Below are 15313 nucleotides of genomic sequence, written 5' to 3' on the forward strand. Positions count from 1 at the left end.
GTGTGAGGAGAGGGCGTTGGGCGCTGGCGTTGATAATAGGTACAGGACAGTAGCTGAGGTACAGGGCTGACTCGCCCTCGTGTGCTCGTGTGGCCGGGCAACCAGCGGATGCGAGGTAACCATGGGAGCGCAAGGGATGAAACTTTTGGGGTTGACAGCGGAAGAGGGTCTGGTCTGGTCTGTCAGCAGGATGGACATGGACATGGACGACATGTCGAGAGGTGAGGGAGTCGTCGTCGCTTGGTGGATATCTGGCTGTCAATCACCCGCATATGCTCGTGCGCTGACCCGACGGAGATCCATCACGGCTGGTGTGGGTCTGGTGGTTGACCTTCGCTACGCTGTCTTTACGGACATTTATTCTACGGGGATTTCTCTACAGTGCACCAGAAGCAAAAGAAACACCGTCGTTCAATTGATTTGCTCCAATGCCTGGGCGGCCGTGAAGAGTACTGCTCTCTCTCTCTCTCTCTCTCTCTCTCTCTCGTCGCTAGGAGGCCCCAGTTCCTGTGGTGCGCCCGTTTCCCAAAGCGGCAATATCACAACACGCCCATCGACGCACTTGTTGGACGTGGCGCAACACCACCGCAGGCCCAGAACCACCGAACCATTATTTTTGCCATATCCGTACCTGCAGAGAGCCGTCGTCTTCGCCGCCTCGCTCGCCCTTCCGCTCTCCAGCCTCCAGCCTTCCATTCAGCCTTCTCGCGCTCCGCTCGCTGTGCCGCCCCCACCTGCACCAGCCCCTCAACCCGCTGCAACACCACAAGTTTCCCTCTCGCAATCCCCAAGACGTCATACTCAGTGTCTTCTCGGTCCTATTCTCCACCTCCACCACTCGGCCGGTACGTGGGTGCTGGCGTCGGGGGTGATCCGCCTGAGCCTGTGCTTGGTTGCTGTGGGGAGCCATCATCGCTGTCTGTCACCGCTACCCACACAGCCCAAGTCCGTGCCCATTCCACTCCATCGCCCATGTTAAAGTCCATCCCACCGGGTCTCTGCCATTCTCCCAAGCATTTCTACTTTCCCATCCTTACTCCAAGGACAAAGACTCGCTCCATCTCTCTTCCATCCCCCCGGCGCAATGGCCGACGACTACCAGGTCCTCGAGGAGCTCGGCAGTGCGTTTGTCTCTTCCCTTGGCTCCCTCTCTTCCTCGCTGACATGATGCAGGCGGCAGCTTCGGGACCGTCTACAAGGCCATTGAAAAGTCGACTGGCGAAATTGTCGCAATAAAACACGTCCGTTTTCTCTCTCTCTCTCTCTCTCCGCCCGTCCCAAACCGTCCTAACCGCCTCCCAGATTGATCTCGAGGGCAGCGACGATGACATTAAAGAAATCCAACAAGAAATCGCCGTCCTGAGCGCATGCGCCAGCCCGTTCGTAACACAGTACAAGACCAGCTTCGTGAGGGGGGTCAAGCTGTGGATCGTCATGGAATTTTTGGGTGGCGGCTCTTGTTTAGACCTCGTATGTCACCCGTCAACCGTCCAACCGGCTCCGCTGACCAATCAGATGAAACCCGGTCCATTCTCCGAATCCCAAATCGCCGTCATATGCCGAGAGCTCCTCCTTGGTCTGGACTATCTTCATCTGTCGGGCAAAATCCATCGCGACATCAAGGCTGCCAATGTCCTCCTGGCCGAGTCGGGCAAAGTCAAGATTGCCGACTTTGGCGTCGCTGCCCAGCTGACCAACATTAGCTCTCAGCGCATCACCTTTGTCGGCACTCCATACTGGATGGCCCCCGAGGTCATTCAAGAAATGGGCTACGACTGCAAGGCCGACATTTGGTCCTTGGGCATCACGGCAATCGAAATGGCAAGGGGAGAGCCCCCTCACGCAGACACGCATCCCATGAAGGTCCTGTTCCACATTCCAAAGGCCCCAGCACCACGGCTCGAGGGCCCCTTTTCGAGAGACTTTAAGGACTTTGTCTCCCAATGTCTCGTCAAGGATCCAGATCGGCGACCCTCGGCCAAGGATCTGCTCAAGCACAGGTTTATCCAACGCGCGGGAAGAATTGAAGTCCTCCGTGACCTCATCACCAGACGGCGCAAGTACGATTCCTCGGCGACCAAGGCATCTCAACCCAAATACTACGAAGAGACGCTGTAAGTATTCCCAGTCCGTCACATTGCTAGTCTAATTTTCCAGGCGCGAATACAACAATGGCGCTCAAGATGAAGACGAGTGGGTCTTCGACACGGTCAAGCCCGTTCAGCTCAAGCGCCCGCGCAAGTCGTCCAAGCTCGAGTTTCCGACTGAGCTCATGGAGAAGATGGATGTGAATGCTGGGCCATTGGGGAAACCAACTGCGACCTACAACACCTCGCGCAGGCGATCGTCGACCCGCCAGTCAAGCGCGTCGACAATGTTCAGGATTGCAACAGATTCGACGCAGACCCCTCGCAGCGAACCCAGGGATCCACTCTCCCTCGACATGAACTTTGGCAACGGCACTTCGACAGTGCGCCCATTCCGCCGCGTATCTGCCGCCATGGAGAACCAAAAAATCGCAGACGTCGAGGTTCCTGCTCCTCCTCCCAAGCCTGCCGTCATTGCTTCATTTTCATCGGCTGACACTCTCCTGGAGGACTCACAGAGCGAAAATGAACCCCCACTTCCTCAAGGGACAGTTGCACGTCTAACCAAGGAATCCATGCTGGGCCGCCGCGCCTTTGTCAAGGCCGTCAACACGTCGTTCGAAGAGACGCAGGCCCAGACCAGCGGACAGGCGAAGCGCGATGCATTTGCCCGTGCTGCGGCGGCATGGACTGCGCTCGATCGCGTCGACCCCGAGGGCGAATTCCTTCTCCTTCGTAACATTATCGAAAAGGTTCAAGCAGACCCCAAGCTTGCGGCTGCTCTGGGAGTTTTGCCTTCCAGTACGCCTCAGACACCAGCGACCGATGTCATGACTCCCATTACATCGCCGGCCCCTTCGTCGAAGGCAACTGATCCCTTTTCCAACATTACGAACAACGCCACTCCTAGTCGGGCTGCCAAAGAGCGCTCTCCCCGCTCTCCCGTCTCGCCAGCTACGCCGCAAAAGCCGTCTAAGCCGGCGAAGCCTGTCCACGTCCCGATCAATGTTCCCCGGCAGCAGCTTCCCAGGCCTGTCACTGCCTCCAAGATTCCCCAGCAGACAAAACCTTCCAACGCGCAAAGACGACGCTCCGCCCTCAGCAACAGCAGCGGCAGCAATGGCAGCAACCGAAGTAGTCGTTCCGCCAATTCCAACGATTCGGCTTCGGCAGCGGACTTGAACGCAGCCGCGGCTGCAGCAGCCAACCGGCGTGGCAGCACCGCAACGACAGACAGCAACGGCAGTGGCAGCGGCGGCAAGCGACGCGTCAACAGCATCGACGAGAAGAAGCTTCCTGGCTACGTCAAGCCCGGCATGGAGTACACGGGGCTGCTCGCCGACGTGCTGTACGGCCGCTGGATGGAGGGTCTGGTGAGCCGGTGGCCGAAGCCCTAGTCAACCGGACTGTGGGGAGTGATTGCACACTGGGAGGGAAAACTGAGAACGGAACGAGGAAAATCTTCAAAAGTGATACCCCATTGGGACTTGGATAGGTTTGGGATCATCGGTTTTGGGACACGGGGAACAGGAAAAAAGTTCAACGGACGGGTTTGTATTTCTCTTCTTTGTCTGATCGTTTTGGCTCGCAACCCACCACCATTTTTACCCTGTACAAGTTTTGCGCCTACTATTATTGGGCGCCACTGCGCTGCTTTGCTCGTTTTGCTCGTTTTGCATTCTGCTTCGCTCCTTGCGTGCGCGCTCTTGCATTATCATAGATAGATTTCCCCCCCGGCCGTCTGGCTTTTTGCCTTTGTTTTTGCCTTTCCTCTTATTATCTCTCGTTTGTCTTTTGTTGGTATTTTTTTACGCCTGCTTTGATCAGCCAGCTTTTCTCTGCTCTTCTTTGCGCAGTCGTCGCTCGCTCGTCTTTTTTTCCAACTCTCCCCTCTGCTTTGGTTCTCGAGTTGTTTATGCGGCCTCCCGACACGACGCGCGCACACACACACACACAACAATGACGACGATGCGACGAACGACGACAACGACGACGACAACGACATGTTTACATGGCGAGGCGAGGACGCACGACACGAACGTCACGATGGATACGTACGCTTGCATGCACGCATGGCACGGCACGGTATGTAGATGGGCATGTCCGCATTCAGTTTTGCGCGCCTTTGATGGTGCGGATGGAGGTGGATGCGGTGGTAGGAAGATGGGGAATTGAGAAGGTGTGGAGTAGGTGGATGAGGTGGTGTGTTTTGTTTGGACTTGTAACAGACTGACGGATGGTTGGATACGGCAATGGACAGACACGGCTGAGCATGACACTATTTACGGCCAATGCAATTCGACTGATTTCTTGATTTGATGACTTGTTGACCGGTGGATGGATGGGTGGGTGCGTTGTACTGCCACTTGTTTCGTGCCTGTCAGGTGCGCGCATCAATGAGTGGGAGAAGAGACACACGGTGCGTCTGCAGTGATGTGATTATTTGCTTGGTAGCTGTGGGCCTGTGGCTTGCGATATGATACGCGTGAAATTTGGGAAGTTTTGTTCAAACAACTCTGCTCGACAGTCTCGCCTTCCGGTCTCATGCTGCCATTCAGTCTGGATATCTTCATTTTGGATCAGAAGCGGTGACACCAGCCATTACTCGCTTCCATTACTCGCACCGGCAAGGATTGATGGTAGTCCGACCCAAATCCAACTCACACCCACCTACTCACTCGACTGTCCCGCTTACGATGTAACGGGGATAGTGCAATCCTGGATGAACTGCTCAATGGCATCATGCCTCTTCGTGAAATCAGCCTTCTCCGACGAATAGCCGCAGTACGTGACGGTCTGGCCCTCAGGGTTGTTGTTTGTGCCGTCTTGATCGAACGTGATGAAAATCTGGTAGCCGCCGATGTAGGTCGTGCCCTGGAGAAGTAGCAGGGTGCGTTAGTCGAGAGCAGGTCGGGTGGGAAGAGGAGAAGGCGCGAAACATGACGTCGCAGAACATACCTGGAAAATGGGCGTAAGCACGTTCTGGCAGCGCTGCAAGTTGACCGGGTCGCCCTTGATAGGGCCGTTCGGGTCGGTGTATTGGAAATAATTGTTGGCGACCCGATTGATCTGCAGCGCCCGCCGCACCGTGTCGTCGACGCGGCCGGGGCAGATGCGCGACGGCACGAGCCCAGCGGGGTCTACCGGTAGGTCGTAGAAGTAGGGGAAGCCGGCGCCGATGAAGTTGCCCGTGAAACCGCGGAAGCTATTGGGTCCCGGCTGGTATTGGTCCGGGAAGAAGCAGCCTTGTGGTTTCTTTTCAGGTGGACATTGCGGCGGTGGGTTTGCCGTCTGCGGTTCGGCGGCGGGCGCCGCAACGGTGAGCGGCGTCAGGAGCACGAGGGGGAGGAGAGAGAATGCTTGTGTGTAATGCATCGTTGCGGGTGTGGTGTAGAGTGGTGTAGGGAGTAAGTTGGTGTTTGTTCCTTGACGAGAAAGGGGGGTGATAATGTAGACCAACCGAGACACCAATTGACTGTATGAACAGAGAAGTACCCGATGGCTGATACAGCGACATAGAAGCAAGAGCCGCACCTTTATACCTCCACGCGACCTCCCCCGATCAGAGTTCGGTGCGCCCCGCGCCGTCTCTTTGCCTCCTCACACTCGCACCTCACCACTCAACTCTCGGGGCAAAATAGGAAAAGGCAAAGCAAAAAGCCCCCAAACACAAAACCACGTAAGGTAAAAAAGTAGCGCGGGAAGCATAAAACGGCAAAAGAGAGCAAAATTTCGACAGTGGAGCTTGGCCTCGACCCAAAACAAGTCTTAACTCTTGAAGCCTTGACTCTCATATGGGGAAGGAAGGAAACCGCCCGCGTCGCCGCTGCGCGAAGTGACCCGTGGCCGGCATGTGTGACGCCTCGTATAACGGCTTGCCCGGAAGGCACCGAGTTGCCCAGCGGCCAGGCAGGCAGACAGGCATGCGAGAACCGACGACGACGCGGAAGAACAGGCAGAGGGGGAAATAAGTTTCGATAGATGGGGCACGGACAGTCGGTCGTTGGTCGAAGGCGACAAGGCGATGGTTGGACCATCTATCCGTCGCCGCAGCACAGCCACTCCTCATCTCTGCTGTATGTCAACAAGCTGCTGACTGGACAGGCAAAATCGCAGTATCACTACCGAAAGTGAACCCGACGCCATGTGCGGATTACTTTTTGATTGAGGGAGATCAGCCGGGAGCGATGGATGTGGACAACCTTGTTGGCAGCAGCGAGCGATGATGTGGCGTCGACGTCGATTATTTTTGGCACGTTTTCGCCGCTCGCGACGAGCCTAAACCCGAAAAAGATTTTGCGTGAACATGGTACGAGCCGGAAGAATTCGAAGTAAAATTCAAGCAAGATTTGGGCGGTTGAGGGAAAAAGGTTGTGGCCGCCAAGTTTGACGCGTTTGAGTTAATTGGGAGGCCGGAAGACGACGTCAACAGCGACAACACCTGACTTTGTATCGTCGTATTCGACCCGTCGGAACGCGAGGGTAGGCATGCGGAGTAAGTAGGACCGAGCGGATGGAACTGAGCTGAGCTGAAGAAGAGACTTTTTCTTTCGTTGCTGCGCCGAGAGGTAAATGACTGTCGGGTCAAACACGTGCAGGCCGCTGGATCTACCGTGGAGATCGAGATGTATGCACAGGAAGAAAATATGGTACAGCGCAGTTTTGACAGGAGAACCAGTCTAGAAAGAAACGACAAAAGGAAAGAGCAGACTGAGAAGAGAGAAACATGTTGAGACGATGGGAGGAGGATGGATTTGACCTACCGGCACCTCACTCATCCCTCTCATCTCACGCTTTCGATGGCCCTCCACACTCTCTCCACTGCTTCTCTCGCCTTCCTCCTGTCTGTGGCACTCTCATCAGCAGCGACCTTGTATTCCCTTGCTTGGCCCGCATCGCGAACCACTTCCCTCACCCAACCCTCTGCATCCCTAAGAGCAATTCTGCCCTCTTCCCTGACAACGCCCTCCCAGGCCTCTCTCTCCTTTTCCCACTTCTTCTGCAAACGCATCAGGCTCCACGCGATGCCGACCGCGCCCACACCGCCTGCTTCATACGCACTCAGGGCAATGCCCAGGTGCGTCGGCAGCAGTGCCGAAATGTGCAGCAGAGCGGCCAGCGCCGTCGCAGCGCCCGAGGTCGACAGCGTTTGCAAGACTAGGCGCTGCGCCGCAGCTTGCAAGGGAGGAATGGAGGACGAGAGTAGATAATTCCTCGAGAGCGGGATGTGCTGAGGATAGACGTAGGGAGAGGGTTTGCGCGATAGAGGGGAGTCGGTGTCGACGACAGGGTCCTCGGGTGTTTTGCGGAGATCACTGAGATAGAGCGGAGGCGGGCTGTCGCCGAGCTTTGGTCTTCTTGAGGAATTAGACACTGAAGTCGGCTGGGTTTGCGTAATCTGAGAGCTGCTGAAAAAGCCTGCTTCGTGAAGGCGGCCGGCAACCCAGATGAGGCCCTTTTCGGCGTCTGTCAGCCAGCGTCGCTCCAGAATGTCGCTCGCAATCATCGACACGTCGTCGACGCGCCAAAACAGCTTCCACCAGCTGAGCTTGCGCCAGTAGGGTCCGGCAAAGGCGAGGTCGAGACGCCCGCGCAGTTCGGTGTGCGCGCGCTCCGCCCACACCCCTAGGGCCTCGATGATGGATTTCTTGGTGGACTCGGGGATGGACGACGCAAGTAGCTCTTGCAGCCGCCGTTTATCGTCCTTTGTGATGGCGTTCTCCGTCTCAGCAAGGACGGAGCGAACCAACTCTCCTACAGCCGGCTTGAGCTTGTCTGCCTCTTTCGTCGTGCCTTGGGCGAGCCAGGTCGTGAGCGCGGGCATGCCGCTCCGGAACCAGCCTCGCTCGAAGAAGCTCGAGTTTTGGATCGACTCGCGGAAGCGGTCGAGGGCCTGGATGCCCAAGTCCACATCTACCGCGACGTACTTGTCCGCCGCGTTCTGTTCTGGTTCTTCTGCAGGAGCAGGCAACCCCACGGCCAGCTTGACCGTGTCAACGGGCAAGTCTTGCTCGGCTTGAGAGGCGACAAAGCGACCAAACGCTACGCTACTTTCCAAGCCTTCTCCAAACACAATTGCTCGGTGTACGGGGTACGTGACGTTGATGAGGCGGCCGGTAGCAGAGGTCGGAGTTTGTAGCGTGGGAACGAGGATGGCGTCTCTCGGCTTCTCCGCGTCCGACGACACAGGCGCCACGATGCTGGCATTCAGATAGGATATCAAGATCTCAGCATTGTGTTTCTGCAGCACCCTCGAGGGCACAGATATGGTGCGTAACAGTGGGTTGAAAGGGTGGACGTCGGACTCGTCTCCATATCTGCCACCAATTAGCCTCCACCAAAGCGAGTATCCAAGCCCAAAACATACCGCAGCAAGACAGCCTGGCCATTTCCGCTCCCGCTCTGCTCCAGCTCATCCTCCCAAGAGCCCTTGTCGGCCAGCGGGTCAGCCAGCAAAAGTCTGACCAACCGTTTAGCGGCCCTCTGGTCGCCGAGGCTCAGCACTGTCGGGGCTCAGTCAGCTCCTGCATGCCTGCAGTCAACCAATGTGGTGTGTCCTTGACGCACCCGCTATCCTGACGACGGGGTCGTCGTGCTCCAAACTTCTCAGCGCCAGCTGCAGCCGGCTCAGGTTGATGTATGTCGCGGCGTCCGTCTTGAGCGCGTCCAATGCCTGGTGCAGCTCTTTCAGCCGGGGCGGGCCTTCCAGCGGCGCATTGATCGCGGTGCGCGAGGCCAGCGTCGAAGCATTGTTGCGGAGGTTGGCAAGTCGTGTGCGGTGGGCGGGCGTCCTGGTCGGCAAGGATGGGCGCGACAGCGAGCTACCGAGGCGCCATGATGAGCACGACGGGCAGACGTATGCGGAAGAAGGTCGCGAGAAGGGTGACCTGGCGAGCCTCTGTACGGAATTGATCCGTGGAGGCATTGGAACCGGGTCTCAGGGCGCGGTTTTCGGTCGAGGTTGCGAAGTTGGCGCATCGGCCAATGGCAAAGTTGAGATGCCGCTGCCGCGTCCCATTTCGTCATGCGGCCAAGCCCGCAAATACAGGTAGTTAGGTCACTTTCAAGACCACCTCGTAAGAATTGCAACGTGGATATATATTCGCTCTCACTCGCACGTCACGATCAATGACACGAATTATATCATGAAACCAGCCCAGAGCTGAGAAGCGCCCCGTTCTTCGCCTCTCCGTGCTCCGCCATCGCCCTCCCAACGCCCCCGATTGTCCTTGTATCCCCCTTGTTCTACCTGACAAGACAAGCAATCAACTGCCGGGTATCTCAGCTGCGTCTGTTCTTTCCAGCGCCGGAGGACCTGTGCTATTGTTAGCGGCTATTTGGCGGCCGAAGCTGATCAACTTACAAGCTAATCCGCCGGGCGACCGTCTTCAACTCCGTGTCGTTCTCGGCCTCCCTCGCAGCCTTCTCCAGGGCCTGTTGTCTGTTGGTCTCCTCCGACTTGCGCACCTCTTCTTGGCTAGGCGGCAAGCGCTCATTCTGTATGTCCACCTTTCTTGCGTCCTCGAAGCTGTGAATCGCCTGCTTGATGCCCTCGGCGCCAAGCATAAGCGTGCCCGCCGGGAGTCGCCCTCCTGAAGCCGTCTTGAGCTCCGTGACGCGCTCCGATTCCTCACGCAAGACCTGGAACACGCGAGACAGACGTCCAATGGCCAGAATCTTGTTCTTGATGGCACGGCGCTTGAATTCGGTCGAGTCGGGGTCCAAGGCAGATCCCGGAATGGGCGGCGACGACGGCCCAGAGACGACCGAGCTTGGCGTTTCCTCCTCGAGCTCCTCCTTTGAGCAAGTGTTGAGAATGGCAATGAGCATGTCCGTGACTACGTCTGTCAGTTTACTGTTTGCACGATTGGCGAGGGCCACAAACTTTTCTCTCCAACGAATGGCAAAGACCACGTAAACACGTCCATGAAGTTCGGGAGCCAGTACGGGTGTGGCGTGCAGTTGAACTGCCGAATGTTCATAACGTTGTTCTCGTACTTGAGTACCGCTGCCTTGTTGTTGTAAACGTCGAGGTAGTTGGGGGCGCTGAAGATGGTCATGACACTGGGGAAGCCAGTGGTCCTCGTCTTGCGGTACATGCGGTATCCGGCATCTTGTGCTTCGTGTGCGCGAATGATGGAGAGCAGATTGTTCTTCTCGAGGAACGCGCAGGCTGCCGGGTAGGAGAAGAAGTATGAGCAGCCGCGGACGTGGTTGTGCACGAAGAATTCCGACGTCTTTTCTTGTCCAAACTCCTCGAGAGGGTCCGCCCAGAGGATATCACACATCAGACCGTGGGTTGGGGGCTCCCGGAAGCGATCAATCTAAGCCAGTCAGAAATGTTCGCCTACTCGATCCAATCCCACTTACGCTCTTCAAATCTTCCAGAGTGTGGAGCTCGGGGCTCAGCCCGCCGTGAATGCAAAGGAATTGCTTGTTCATGACTGCCGCCAGCGGCAGCGCGCAAAACGACTCCATGCACGCCTCGTAGACGGCCTCGCTGTACTTGTGCTTGCATTCGAGCTTGAAGGTAAAGTAGTCTGTCAAATGCCGACATTCGTGGTTACCGCGCAGCAACCAGAGCGTGTTGGGATACCAGATCTTCAAACACCAAAGGTAGAGAACACACTGCGGCGGTCAGCAAAAGCGTGTATGCAAATTCTGGGAGACAAACCTCGATGCTGAAATAGCCTCGATCGACGTAGTCGCCAAGGAACAGGTACCGAGTCTCTGCAGGGTCACCGCCGACCTCGAACAGCTTCATCAAGTCGTAATATTGGCCGTGAACATCACCGCAGACGGTAATGGGCGCATCCATCTCCAAGAGGTTGGGCTCCGACTTGAGAATCTCTGTACCCTTGCGGATGATCCATAGTGCCTGCTCCTCGGTCAAACGGCCTTCGCGGTAGAAATGTTGCTTGAGGAAGTTGATGTTGGGTTTGCTGGAGTCGTTGGGAGCCCAGAACTGCTCGGCGGTGGGCGTGTGGACGGCGGGAGCTTGAACGTCTGATTGCGCACAGTGTCAGCCGACTGCCTGCTGCGATACAAATGTGGCAAACGGAGAGACGAGTAGGTCTTGGTTGCACAGCGATCGCGTGCCTCGGGGAGACACAGAGGAAATTCGTACCTTTGCAGACGCGGTCCATCGTGTTCACCTGGGAACCGTCTTCCATTGTGTGGAGTGTAAAGTCGATCTCAGGGACCGGCTTCTTTTGGTGGACGGCGCGCACAGCATTCTGGATGTACTCTTCGGTGTTCATGGGTTCGTCGGCAGACATGATGGCGGCGACGGGCTCGAACAGCGGAGGAGAGGGTTGTTGGAGAAAAGAGGGGAGCGGTCCCCGTTGGAAGGCAAATCAAGGACTGCTGCTGGAGCTGATGGGCGCCAATAATACGAGGGGCTCAGTCAGGAGGAAGCGAAGGAGGGGCAAGGCACAAGCAGCGGAGTCCGAGTGGCAGCGTGCGAGGTCCAGTGGCGACTTGGATATGTATGGTCGCGCGCAAATGGTCCTAGGGCGGCGAGGGGGTTGCGGAGGGGGATTGACGAGGAGAGCGAGACGTGTTGGGAAATGAGCGACGGCCAAAGTCCGAGGGCGTGGTGAGGCTCGGGAAGTGTGTCGATCGTGACAGGGTCCAGGTGTGGCGGTGAAGTCGGGGCAGCCGTTCAGGACAATTGATTATCGTCGGGTGCTTCAGGTTGGCCCATGGGAAGATGTGTGGTGGGTGTTGGGTGTTGACGGGAGTGACAGGTGTGAGTTGTGGCCCTGCGGCTCTTCCACGACCTCCAGGCTGTCCTGTCCGGGTGCCTCTGCCCTGCTCTCACCCCTCAGGCTGCCAGCAACCAGCTCCCTTGGCTCCAAGCCACCGCAGCCCAACCCAACCAATCAATCTGTCCACTGCCCTGTTTCGTCATTGCTTAGCATTCTATTCTCTCTGTTGTCTCTACTCTATTTCTCTACGACTACGTCTACAAAAGACTCTGCGCCTCCACCACCTTCTCCTGCTTCCACTTATCAAACGAAAACCCCAACTCCTCAATCGTCCTGACCTGCTCTCTAGCCTTGCCCCGCTCTGCAAACGCCTTCTTGATGTCTGGAAACCTCTCGCGACACCAATAATGCCACTCGCCCCATCTGGGCGGCGTCTTGCCCCCGGTCCCCTGCGCCGTCATGGCCCAATCGTGCATCGCGTTAATGTAATCAGCATCGCGCGGAAAAGCGAGCGTGTGAAAGTCGTTGCCATCGCCGTTGACCGCCAGCGTGTGCTCCTCCCACGCCCGCATCTGTGCGTGCGGTGGCAGCTCGAGGCGGCCGGCATAGGCGCGCGCAATCACGGCGCTCTGGACCTCTGATGTTGGGAAGGGGATGATGCGCTGGTTGAGCACGATGAAAGACAGCGTCGGGTGTGGCGCGTAAAACGAGTGCTGGTACGTGTTGTGCACCCGCGTCCCGTCCGTCACCAGCGGCGGCGACACGGACGAGAGGAACGGGAGCGAGTAAAAGTAGCCAGTGCAAAAGATGATGGAGTCGATCGAAGACTCGGAGCTTCCGTCCTCAAAGATTGCAGTCCTCGTGATCGGGTCCAGCTGCTTGATGGCCGGCACTTCCTTTTTGAAGCTGGGCACTGGGCCTGGCGAGAGATACGACGCTGATTTGATCGAGTTGATCAGAGGCAGCTTGCACTGAGTTGAAACCTGCGTCCCGATGTCGATGCCGGAGGCGCTGTTTCCGACCACAATCACTTTCTGCCAAGGGTCAGCTTCCTGTCCCTCAGTCGGCGATAGAAACCATGCTCACCTTGTCCTTGAACGCTTCGGGGTTCCTATAAAACTTGGAGTGAGTGATGCTTCCGGGGTGTTTTTCGTGCCACTCCTTGATGCCTGGAGCATCAGGAATAAACGGCACGAAAAAGTGACCGTTTGCAACAACGACGGCGTCGAAGACCTCCTCCTTTTCCTCGCCCGACACGACGCCCTTCGTCTTGACGCTCCACTGCTCCTTCAACGCACCTTGGTCCACCTTGGAATCAAGTAGCCGAACATCGAGCACCTGAGTCTCAAACTGGACCAGATGATTTACGTCCTCTGCATAACGAGCGAGGTAGTCCTTGATGGTGGGGTGCTTGGGAAACAGCTGGCTCTCCTCGGGCATCTCAAGATCCGAGAAACGCATCAGCTGCTTCGGGATGTTGGTCTCGAGCAAGTCATAGACGGGCGAGAGGAACTGGGGATTTTTCCCCTGGCCGTCACGCCATATGGGCTTCTCGAGGTCATCTCTGGTCGGGCGCGTCTTGGGCACGGCGAAGCTTCCATCGTCCGTGTCTTCGGGCGTGTAGTTCCAGAGGCCGCCAGGAGCGCTGCGCTGCTCAAAGGCGACGATGCGCTTGAACTTGTTCTCGGCGCTCAGGTACCTGGAGAGGCGTGAGCAGGGAGCGTCGCAAGTCGCACCAGCTGGTCGAGAGTAGGTACCTACTTAAGAGCCGCGAGTCCGCTCGGACCAGCTCCGATGACGGCAATGTTTTGGACGTTGAAGTTGATGTTTGACGAAGTGGTGGCCATGGTGCGAACGGCGCGTGCTGTTTTCGACAGTAGCATATGCAGAATGCAATGATTGTGTAACAAAGCCCCAGTCTAGGGTATTCAACGCCCGCCAAATGCTGGAGGGTCACGACTGAAGAGAGAGAAGAGAGGGAGTCAGCAGAAGAAGAGGAACACCGCACCGAGCAATCAGACGATGCAGAGATATATGGGTCAAGCAGGCCACGCTCGCCCGAGTCAGACTATCACGACATCGGCTTCAGGTCGGCTGCCCTCGGCCGACTTCTTCACTTCCTCACTTATCGATAGCGGCTGGCGTCATGAATTATAGCAGGCAGTCGACTGGAGCTGGGGAGCAGAGCATTCTCCATCCGACGCGCGGGTCTTCTCCAGGATGTCCCCATCTCTAGCTCCTCAAGCTTCCGCCCCGCGGCCCGCCAGTGCCCTCTCCGCAGGCTATCGGATACCGCCAGTTTAAAAGCTTCCCTTGTCCCTCCACCATGTTGTCTGCTCTACGCTTCTTCACTCCTCTTGCAGCTCGTCGGACTTTTTCCACCACAACTGCCACCATGGCCAACAAACTGCGCATCGGCTTCGTGCCCGGTAAGCCTGACAGTATCTTGCATCGCGCTGCGCCTGCTAACTTTTTCTCAGAACACTTCTCCACACCGCTCCATTTTGCCCACAAGCACTTTGGACTCAAGGCCGACCTTGTGCCTTTTCCTTCGGGAACCGGCCACATGATACAGTCGCTACAGGCAAATGAGATTGACGTGGGAATTGGCTTGACCGAGGGCTGGGTGAATGGCATCGGCGACGCCATTGCAAACAAAGGCAGTGCCGACGCTGCTGGCTACAAGTTGGTTGGTACCTACGTCGAGACGCCTCTGTGCTGGGCCATCAGCACTGGCAAGGACCGCGAGCTCAAGGGCGTCGAGGAGCTGCGAGGAAAGAAGATTGGCGTCAGTCGCATTGGAAGGTACATCACAGCGGCAGTCAGACCATGTTGGAGAATTAAATTGATTGATTGGCAGTGGCTCCTATGTCATGGGCTTCGTCCTCGCCGACAAGCACGGCTGGCTTGCAGACTCCAAGCCCGGAGAGGCTCCGTTCGACGTCGTCCCTCTCAACACCTTTGCCAAGCTGCGGGAGGCGGTCAACGATGGCACTGCTGGTGGGTTGAGCTAATTATGCCCCACCGCGCTTGAACTAACTCATTCCTTAGACTTCTTCATGTGGGAACACTTCACCTCCAAGCGCTACTACGACAACGGCGAGATCAAGCGCATTGGGGAGATCTACACGCCATGGCCGAGCTGGCACATTGTTGCGCGCGATCCCGAGGACGAGAGGATGCAGGGCATGAGCGATGCCATTAACAAGGGTATCGAGTACTATGGTGAACACCGGCAGGAGGCGATTGAGTACATCTCAACGCACCTCGACTACTCCGCCGAGGACGCAAAGGAGTGGACCAAGACCGTCAGGTTTGCCGAGGACGTCAGGGGCGTCGATCCCGCTGTCATTGAAAAGACGATTGACATTCTGGCCAAGGCCGGAAGGCTGGACGCTTCCAAGAGCGGCGTGGAGCACATGGTGGCCATCAAGCGGGCCGAGAGAGCCAGCAAGTAAATCAAAAGGGCAGTGTTGAATAAAAGTCGTCTTTCTCCCGGTAATCGTGTGCCTGACC

General features: G+C 57.0%; 6 protein-coding genes across 6 annotated transcripts; 2 read left to right on the plus strand and 4 right to left on the minus strand.

Annotated features, from left to right (window-relative positions):
* Positions 1–1084: 1084 nt before the first annotated feature.
* On the plus strand, positions 1085–3642 carry J3D65DRAFT_684022 (kinase-like domain-containing protein; the record flags this gene model as incomplete). The annotated part of the gene is made up of 5 exons (XM_066803777.1): positions 1085–1121; positions 1174–1241; positions 1303–1470; positions 1516–2114; positions 2158–3642. The coding sequence occupies 5 exons, from the start codon at positions 1085–1087 to the stop codon at positions 3482–3484; spliced, it is 2199 nt and encodes a 732-aa protein (XP_066660402.1). The 3' UTR covers positions 3485–3642.
* A 1136-nt stretch (positions 3643–4778) lies between these two features.
* J3D65DRAFT_599737 (uncharacterized protein) lies at positions 4779–5462 on the minus strand (the record flags this gene model as incomplete). Its single annotated transcript, XM_066797920.1, has 2 exons — positions 4779–4961; positions 5046–5462. The coding sequence occupies 2 exons, from the start codon at positions 5460–5462 to the stop codon at positions 4779–4781; spliced, it is 600 nt and encodes a 199-aa protein (XP_066660403.1).
* A 1035-nt stretch (positions 5463–6497) lies between these two features.
* On the minus strand, positions 6498–9190 carry J3D65DRAFT_51391 (uncharacterized protein). Its single transcript, XM_066796630.1, has 3 exons — positions 8655–9190; positions 8455–8590; positions 6498–8404 (listed from the first exon to the last, which is right to left on the minus strand). Exons 1-3 carry the CDS (start codon positions 9010–9012, stop codon positions 6871–6873), a joined length of 2028 nt encoding a protein of 675 aa, XP_066660404.1. The 5' UTR covers positions 9013–9190; the 3' UTR covers positions 6498–6870.
* Positions 9191–9446: 256 nt separating this feature from the next.
* Positions 9447–11365, minus strand: J3D65DRAFT_643957 (serine/threonine-protein phosphatase 2B catalytic subunit A1; the record flags this gene model as incomplete). The annotated part of the gene is made up of 5 exons (XM_066802118.1): positions 9447–9925; positions 9973–10411; positions 10458–10715; positions 10762–11093; positions 11215–11365. The coding sequence occupies 5 exons, from the start codon at positions 11363–11365 to the stop codon at positions 9447–9449; spliced, it is 1659 nt and encodes a 552-aa protein (XP_066660405.1).
* Positions 11366–11964: 599 nt separating this feature from the next.
* J3D65DRAFT_611989 (uncharacterized protein) lies at positions 11965–13992 on the minus strand. Its single transcript, XM_066798974.1, has 3 exons — positions 13559–13992; positions 12884–13496; positions 11965–12831 (listed from the first exon to the last, which is right to left on the minus strand). Exons 1-3 carry the CDS (start codon positions 13678–13680, stop codon positions 12055–12057), a joined length of 1512 nt encoding a protein of 503 aa, XP_066660406.1. The 5' UTR covers positions 13681–13992; the 3' UTR covers positions 11965–12054.
* J3D65DRAFT_611991 (uncharacterized protein) lies at positions 13705–15296 on the plus strand. Its single transcript, XM_066798975.1, has 4 exons — positions 13705–14226; positions 14278–14602; positions 14658–14797; positions 14849–15296. The coding sequence occupies exons 1-4, from the start codon at positions 14124–14126 to the stop codon at positions 15253–15255; spliced, it is 975 nt and encodes a 324-aa protein (XP_066660407.1). The 5' UTR covers positions 13705–14123; the 3' UTR covers positions 15256–15296.
* Positions 15297–15313: the final 17 nt, after the last annotated feature.

The sequence above is a fragment of the Phyllosticta citribraziliensis genome (genome assembly GCF_038025025.1).
Source record: "Phyllosticta citribraziliensis strain CPC 17464 chromosome Unknown J3D65scaffold_1, whole genome shotgun sequence".
Taxonomy (NCBI): domain Eukaryota; kingdom Fungi; phylum Ascomycota; class Dothideomycetes; order Botryosphaeriales; family Phyllostictaceae; genus Phyllosticta; species Phyllosticta citribraziliensis.